The sequence below is a fragment of the Protopterus annectens genome, chromosome 16.part0 (assembly GCF_019279795.1).
Source record: "Protopterus annectens isolate FY-2018-M chromosome 16.part0, PAN1.0, whole genome shotgun sequence".
Lineage (NCBI taxonomy): Eukaryota > Metazoa > Chordata > Ceratodontiformes > Protopteridae > Protopterus > Protopterus annectens.
The window spans coordinates 667781173-667790431 of NC_056750.1; the positions used below are offsets into that span (position 1 = coordinate 667781173).

The 9259-nt window shown below is 41.9% G+C and overlaps 1 protein-coding gene across 2 annotated transcripts in view; it reads left to right on the forward strand.

The window, feature by feature from the left end:
- Nucleotides 1–9035, forward strand: part of LOC122790747 (ER degradation-enhancing alpha-mannosidase-like protein 3) — a 765530-nt gene extending 756495 nt beyond the window's left edge. The window contains exon 20 of one of the 2 annotated variants that reach the window (XM_044058342.1): nt 6597–9035. In XM_044058342.1, the coding sequence (XP_043914277.1) occupies nt 6597–6808 (212 nt within the window). In that variant the 3' untranslated portion in view covers nt 6809–9035. The remainder of the gene's footprint in view (nt 1–6596) is intronic. The other variant, XM_044058343.1, reaches the window with a different exon arrangement.
- Nucleotides 9036–9259: the final 224 nt, after the last annotated feature.

A 9259-nucleotide genomic window follows, 5' to 3' on the forward strand; every position in this document is an offset into this window, starting at 1 on the left:
GTTTTTGGGTCATTGTTGAATATACAGCGCATGGTGCACTCTTCAGATATTTTTGTTCTTGTTTGTACCCTTTTGAACTGAAGGTGCTCTACCCAGCAGCATTTGTTTTTTACTTGTATAAGTGTATGTTTATGTCTTGAGTGTATGTATGCTTGGCGTGTTTGAAAGTGGAAGAGTGTGTGTGCGTGTGTGTGTGTTTATTTGTGTTTGTGTTTGTGTAGAGAGACTGGGTGATTGAGCAGTAGCAGAAGCAACCCCCAATGAATGCAGGCAAACCACAACTTTTATGAGGAACAGACCCAAAATACAATTAGATAATCATCTGGACAGTCTTTAAAAGTCTGAACAGGTGAGAGGTATGGAGGTAAGAAACTTTTAATGCCTGGAAGTATTAATTAAGTTTAATCTTGTCTTTTTAAAGCTACATTGCTTCTAAATATTTGTGTGCCTGTGAGAGAGAGTGTATGTAAACATTAAATAATTACCAAACTTATATTTTGGATGTAAAATACTTATTAATTAATTAAAAAACAAAAACAAACACATACAAAACAATTTAACAGAAGAGCGATAATGGCCTCTAGGGTATGTGTTATTCTGTAAACAATGCCCTTCCAGGGTGTACAGGCCCTCCAGCCCGCCACCTGTGGCATCAGGCCTCAGAACACCCCTAGGCATGTGTTATTTACACAGTAACACACACACTGTTGGATACTATTGCTTGCTTGCTTAGAATACAGCATGTCTTGGCTTACTGCTAAAGATTTGTAATTGAAAATTTTTTCACCACTTGTGATTGATATGTTGTGTTTTACACAGTGAAATCTGCAGTAGCCATTGTATATCAGAGGAACAGAAAACTGTAGTTCTTTTACATACTGACCAGACTGAAACATGGGAAAAAGGATAGTTAGAGCAGATGTTTATCGTGTTACACTGCTGCAGCCATTACACTTGAGTTATCCTGCCGTCAGGCGGTCCCACAGTCAGCCAGAGTTCCAAAGTCTTGGTCCGGCGTCGGTTGCTGTCGCTTCTTCCCTGACGTCAGTGCGCCAGGGATATATAAGATGCATCCGACACCATTTTCTTCAGTCTTTCTTGTCGCATGGTGCCCGAAGCAGAAGCAGTTCGCAAGTGCCGGTCGGCCGACTCCTGAGATTTTCGAAGTCGAATTTCAGATCCAAAGTCTTCAATAAAGCTAAGCACCCCGTTGGGGAAACTTTTTTCTTGCCTCAGACCGATGTCAGAAAAAGTTAATAATTGTATTTCTTGTGGGAAGCAAATACCTCATAAGGACTTCCACTCTTACTGTATTCCATGCCTAGGCCCTGATCACGACATCACTAGTTGTCGGTTTTGTGCTAGATTTAACAAACGAACTATAAAAAGACGTTTTGATATTGCTTTGCACTACTTTGGCCGAAGGTTCAATTATACTATGCCATCGGATCAACCGACGACGTCAATACCGAAAAAACGCAAAGACAAGGATAAAGACAGGCATCCGAGGTCCAAAACCGACGACGAAACCTCTTCTAGGCCAGTTTCCGGTTCTCCGTAAGGCGCTTTCGCAGCCCCTGACACCCGCTACCTCAGAGCCACAGGCCGCTTCCGACTCCCACGTGGAGACAACTAGGCCTCTGAAAACTCAAGGTATTGGGCCTACGGAAACTAATCCCTCAGATGGGTCCGGAGCCGCTGAGCAGGCATCGGCTTCTGAGGGTGTTTTCAGACCTTCACAACTTACCATTAAAACAACAGCCAAGACAAAGGTACCATTAAAGACAAAGAAACAAGTACAGCATTCTCCTGGACAGTCCTCCATGCCTAAGAAACAGATGCTTAAAATGGCCGAAGACCTCATTACTCTAATCAGGGGTTCCCATCCCCCTCCTGAGAAAAGGCCTAGGCAGGATACAGACTATGATTCCTCTGATCAGGTTTCCATTTTCTCTGATTTCTCTTCAGACCAGGGATACTCTCTACCCCCCTATGAGGACTCTGATGCTGAAGAATCTATCCCTTCAGCCTCTCCTCCTGAGGATTATTCTTTTGGGGAAACTTTGCATACCATGAGAGAAAGTCAGGATTACTCAGAATCCAAGAAAAGGCTCAGGGATTTCCTTTTATTGCCTCAGCACAGGCCGCTGGCTATTCCGCCTGTGCTAGACATTGTGGATGATGCGTTCTCTGAATCCAGCTTATCTCCTGATTCTTTGCCCCCTGCTCCAGCCAAGCCAGATAGGTATTATAGAGTCCCTGACTCTCACAAGTTTCTTTACAAAAACCCTTCTGCTGATCCAGAAACTATTTCCCTGGGTCCAAAAGTGGTTAAGGCTTCCATTGCAAAAAATCCAGTACCCTCTGACAGAGATTCCAGAGCTTTGGATGGATGGGGGAAGAAAGTATACACTTCTGCAGCTTTAGCAGTAAGAGCTTTAAATTGCCAGTTTCACATGCTTAAGTACCAACAACATTTAATGGCTCAGTTAAAACAGAAAATGCTTGCAAGCTCAGGAGCTCCTGATTGTAAAGAAATGCAGGATTTATTGCATACAGTTGAACAGGTGGGAAAACATACTCTGCAATGTGGTTTTGATTCTTTAGAGGCCCCTTGTAGAGCCGCAGTTACAGGTTCTATGATTCGAATACATGCTTGGTTAAAAGAACAGAGTTTACCTGATCATGTTAAGGCAAAATTATTGGATGCTCCTTTACAGCATGATACCTTGTTTGGTGTTAAGGCAGAAGAGGTGTTAAAGAAAATGGAGGATAAATCTAAATCTATGCAAACAGTCAAGGATTTCTTACAGGTACAGCCACCTCGGTTTAGCAGAAATTGGCCAACAAAGAATTGGTCCTTTCCAGTGTCAGACAGGCCACAGAGGGGCAAATACAGATGTCCAAGAGGCAGATCTCAACCCCAAGGCTCAAACAGACAATGACAGTGGGGCACCTCAACCCCAAAAGGAGGTGAGGACAAGTCTCAACCTTACAGGAAACAGTCACAATGACTTTCCCCTTCGTACGCCAAGCACTTCCCTTTTGGAAACCCCCTTGGGGGGGGGAAACTAGCACTTTTTTCTCAAAACTGGCAAACAATCACCCAAGACAAATGGGTTCTGAATATTGTGTCTCAAGGTTACAGGTTCCACTTTCATACTTTACCAAGGCTAAAAGGAATACCATACCTGCCACAAAATCAATGGGCAGAGGCACAAAAACAAATTTCAGCCCTCATGGACATGAGAGCTATTCAAAAAGTACCACAACAGGAACAAGGACAAGGATTTTACTCAAGACTCTTCTTGGTCCCCAGAAAGGACAAGGTCTGGAGGCCCATACTAGACCTTTCAATTCTGAATACTTACCTGGATATTCCAAAATTCAAAATGTTGTCATTACAGCAGCTTCTACCCATGCTGGGCAAGAAGGCTTGACTTGTTACTCTGGACATCAAAAAGGCATACCTGCATGTCCCTATCAGACAAAATTGCAGAATATACCTCAGATTCAAAGCTGGTACAATGCACTACCAATTCTCTGCACTGCCCTTTGGCTTATCTACTGTGCCCAGAGTCTTCACACAGTGCTTGGCACCAGTAATTGCATTTTGCATACAAAAAGGAATTCAAATATATCCATACCTGGACGACTGCCTCATTCAAGCAGAAACAAAGGACATTCTTCTACAGCATCTGGAGTTTCTAAAAAGGTTGCTAATTTCTCTAGGGTACACAGTAAACGAAAAGAAGTCAAAACTAGTGCTCTCGCAACAGATTATATTCCTGGGTGCCAGCTTAAATACAATGGCCCAGATGGCTTACCTCACGCCAGACAAACAAGTTCAACTAACTCAATATTTTCAATTACTGGCAAAAAAAGTCCCATCTCCCTGCAAGAAAAATTCTGCAGGCCCTGGGATTCATGGCATCCTGCATACTACTAATACCATATGCCAGACTGCATATGAGGAAATTACAATGGTACCTAAAAAGTGTTTGGACTCAACACTCTCACAGTTTAGAAGCAGTAATACCAATGATTCCCTGCCTACAACAGGAGTTTCGATGGTGGGCACAGGCATGTCCCCTAAACAAGGGTCAGCCTTTTACCCAACCTACAGCCAGGCAAACTCTAACAACAGATGCTTCGGATTACGCCTGGGGAGCACACATGGCAGGAAAATGCATTCAGGGCAAGTGGACCACAGACCAGATGCATCTTCACATCAATCGAAGAGAGATGTTGGCTGTTCAAAATGCCCTAACAGCTTTCAAGGACCTTCTGCATCCAGGACAATTATTACTAAAGACAGACAACACCACAGTAATGTGGTACATAAACAAGCAAGGGGGCACTCATTCTTATCCCCTGTGCAGGCAAGCCATGACCTTGTGGAACACAGCTCTAACGTATCAAGTTCACCTGCAAGCACAATTCCTGCCAGGAAAGAAAAATACTCTGGCAGACGATCTAAGCAGAAATATCATGGACCTTCACAAATGGAAATTGAATCCACAAATCTTCAGCATGGTAACGCAAAAATGGGGATGCCCAGACTTAGATCTTTTTGCCTCCCCACTGAATTGCCAACTATAAAAATTCTGCACAAGGACTTATCACAAACAAGCATGGAAAGTGGATGCTCTTTTGTTCAGCTGGAAAAACCTAAAAGTTTATGCCTTCCCACCACTGCCTCTCCTTTCAAAGGTACTCCTAAAAGCCAGACAAGAAAAACCACAGATGATCCTGATTGCTCCAGACTGGCCACGCCAGCACTGGTACCCTATCTTAAGGAACTTGGCTGAAGGTCCACCATGGATTTTGCCTCAAATTCCACACCTTCTGATTCAACAAAACAATCAGATCCTGCAATGTCAGCTCAAAACCCTAAACCTGGCTGCATGGCAGATTCATTAGTCAAACAGGCAACATCTCTCTCTAAAGCTGTTATGGATGTCATTTTGGAGGCCAGGAGGCCGAGCACCAGGAAAGCTTAGTCAGAAAAATGGAAGAAATTCTGTGCCTGGAACCAGGCTCAAAGCCTTGACCCTCTTGTTCCAAACATTCCTCAGATTTTACAATACTTAACTGAGATGCTGGACAGAGGCCTATCCTTCTCATCAATTAAGATCCACACCTCTGCCATTTCAGCACATTACAACACGGATCCTCCTTTATTCTCTCATCCCTTGCTAAAGCTGTGCCTCAGAGGGGATAAAAACATAAGACTGCCCCGGAGAGCACCAACACCAACTTGGGACCTCAATTTCGTTTTGGAAAAACTGACCCTACCACCTTTTGAGCCAGCCAATACAGCCAATCTAAAATATTTATCATGGAAAACAGCTCTGCTCCTGGCAGTAATTTAGCACGAAGAGTCTCAGAGCTACAGGCATTAATGGCAGTGGAACCTTTTATAATTTTTCATCACGACAGGGTTTCTTTAAGGACAAACCCTACCTTTATGCCAAAGGTGATATCTAGTGTGGCTCTTAACCAAACCATCCATTTGCCAACTTTTTATCCAAACCCCCAGAATAAAGGGGAGAAACTTCTGCATTCTTTGGATATACACAGGCAGCTATGCTTCTACTTGGACAAAACAAAAGCTTTCAAGAAAACTGAGCAACTGTTTGTAGCATATGCTGCAGGATCACAGAGCAAGGCTATCTCAAAGCAGACTATATCCAAATGGATAGGACACTGTATTCATTACTGCTACACACAGCATGGAAAATCAGTCCCAAATACCATTAGGCCACATTCCACCAGGGCAACAGCCTTTCCCAGAGGAGTACCTACCAAGGAAATTTTGGAGGCTGCAACTTGGAGTTCAGTGCACACCTTTACCAAGCATTACCACCTGCCTCTTTACTCTAAATCCAGAGCAGGATTTGCCACTGCAGTTCTGCAGGGCCTCATAGCCAATCCTAACTCTTTATAGACCAGCCACCCAACCTTAACTTTGGGATTCCACCCAAGTGTAATGACTGCAGCAGTGTAACACGATGAACATAGTACAGTTTTGTACCTACCATAAATGTAGATGTTCGAGTGTTCACACTGCTGCAGTCCAGGTTACCCTCCCTCCATCCCCTCTGAACTAGCTGGACTTATCTATACCTTTCTATCCTATACAACCTTTGTGGTGTATTTTCTTGTAACTGAAGGTATTGTTTTTATTTTATATGTATATTTTTTATTAGCAATATGTATTGCCTACCTGTTGGGGGCACCTGACATCTGGGGCAAGAAAAACTGAAGAAAATGGCATCAGATGCATCTTGTATACCCCTGGCGCACTGACGTCAGGGAAGAAGCGACAGCAACCGACGCCGGACCAAGACTTTGGAACTCTGGCTGACTGCGGGGCCACCTGCATGGCAGGATAACCCAAGTGTAATGACTGCAGCAGTGTGAACACTCGAACATCTACATTTATGGTGGGTACAAAACTGTACTTTCTTTATTATGCCCAGTTGGACTAGTTTGCCGACACAGCCATCCATCTGTTATGTCATCTGCAGCTGTGCACAAACTTTTAAGACACTGAGTATTAATGGGATCTTTTTTTTCTCCTTTTTCTGAAGTAGAAGAGAGAGAAGACAAGCTGTTTCAGGAACTGAGCTTCCACATTCAATTGACTGATGAAGCAGATGTAAAAGAGAACAGAGCTGACTCCTTTGGTAGAATGGCAGCTGTTTCATTTGAAACTCATGTGACCAGCAGTCCAGCAAACAGTGGTGTACCAGAAAAATCAGGCCTGTCTTCTGATGTGGATCAGGAACCTGAACAAGTTTAATGTTTCCTGCTCAGGTACTCGAATTTCTCTTTAGCTACTCTATTGAGCTATGGTTGGTGGTGTGGTAGTTAACATCCATCATACTGAGCCACTACCCTCATAAACTCTGTAGGCAAGACCTGCTGACATCTTATTACAGTCCCAAAAGTTTTCTGCCACTTCAGTATGGGTAACATTTCAGCCTGCCATAACTGCCTGCTCACCATCGTACAGGGACTGTGACTGTCAGCTGTGGTCATTGTTCACTGTAAAGGAGTGGCCATACTACTTGTTCTGTTCTGCTGTGATGGGTCAGAGAAGAAATGAGGAATTTACAGGTACATTACAGTGCTGATCATTATTTAAACGTACTTGTTCTGCCTCCTAGCCAAATGGCCAGAGAAAGGAAAATTCTCAGTAATAATGCCACAAGGGGACAGTGCTGAAAGCTACGTTGGCAAAATGCAAAACATTTATGCAGTTCCAGTGTAAAAGATGTGCCCAGTGTGACCTTCTTAAGTAACTGATTCTGTAAATGTATTAAACCAGGAATATTAATGCTGGCATTATCCTATTGTATTATGGTCCCTGATGTGATTATGGGGGAAGAGCAGAGGCAGAGTAGAACAGCTAGCATTTAAGTGGCCTCTTTTTCTGATTAAAGAATCAATATTATGTAATCAAGGCTACTCTCACTCTGCTGTTATAACCATTGGTTTTGGTCTTCTGAACTGTAAAATTCATCGTATGTAATGGATTCTGTCAAAATGACTGTTGAAAGGCACAGATATCTTTTTTGTGGGGGTATGTGATGTGCAAAGGCACAGTTCTAGAGATAAAAAAAAATGTCTGCTCTTTCTCCTGCTGCATCAGAGGTGTAACATATTGAAGCATGTAAATATATTTGCAGCACTTTTTGTGTGATTGTGAGGTGTACTGTAGCAGGCATTACAGTATATTTTGTAGCGTGGGTGAAAAAAGTGTTAAGAGGACTCTATTTATTGTACAGTAATTCTATATGATTTATCTGACTGGGGTCTATATATTCAATTGCCACACTACATGAGCCCTCTTTTTTGCACCAGCACTTTTTGAAAACAAACTGTCTAGTGTTTCAAAGAAAATTAGATTATGTTTTGATTCAGACAGTGGCATAGTATAAAATTATAACAAGGGCTTGTCTTATTCATAAACCATTGCCATTCATGGTTAATAGATGCTCAGGTGATATGTAATTCAGTGTTTTGTTTTGAAATGTAACTGTTGAATTATTTGCCAGTACATGAATGGTTTTCATTAGTAATTTAAGTCTTTGGAAAAAAAGGTATGCAGAAACCTAAGTGAAAAAAAAGTAAAGTTGAGAAGTCAAAAAGACTGCCTTGTTACTTTATCCTCAACATACGACCAATCCACCTAGACCTTGGTGTCCCCTATTTCTTGGCATAATCTTATGACATGGGAACTTTTCCAAGCTAGGCAATAGCTAGGCAATAAAATAGGGTGCGGCAGAATCAAATGCTTAAAATGATCTTTCTGATTTTTTGATGCAAGTGCTACTCTTTTTACAGATACTGACCATCTGATTCTCTTAAGACGTATCCTGCTCCATTTTGTTTACTATCCTATTACAGGAAAAGCTTGAAAGCATATTAAATTCAAGTGGCCTGGTCACACAAGTTTGCAGATGTTATCTGATGGGATTCAAACCTAGTTTGCTAGCGGCTTTGCAGAATCATTTTGTTGCACTGCTTCTTCTTTTGATGTTGCCATGGATGCATGCATATGAACATTGTAGCTTTGTGGGTCATGAAAGAGGAACAAAAATCATCCCCCAGTGTGGGTTTGTATGTGGAAAGTGGCTGATAATGTAGTCAGGCTTCCTGATGACCAGCAAAGTAGTATTTTGTGCCAGGTGTGTCTTGGACTGCAGGCCAATGTTTTTTTTTTTTTTTTTTTTTTTTTTTTGTGAATTTAACTTCACATTATGGTTTAGGTGCACTTTTAAGACCCAGATCCTCATTCACTGGAGAAGCTGTATTCCTGCTGTGTGATAAACTTGTTGGGTTAACTCTAATCAGAGTGACACAGAACCATTTAGATACTTAGTACAGAAACTACCAACATTCCAGCTGTTACCAGCGTTATATCAATTTATAACTGATTAAAATGGCCCAACTGAAATGATTGTTCCAGAAAACAATGTACTTGGGGAAAATTTGCACAATTATAAAATTGAGGAAAAACACAACTAAACTGTGTGTGCTGTCTTTTTACAGGAAAAAAAACTTGTGTTCTTTAATTTCTAGTGGGACATAGTTGGAATTCTTAAATAATTTTCTGAATGCTCAACAAAGTTTATTTTTTTCACTTACACTTAGTTGAATATCTTTAACAGAGTCTGGTGTTATGTTTGGTGTCTGTATGCATTACCACAATAATGCAGAATTGGTTGTTAAAGCCAGTCCATTTTCG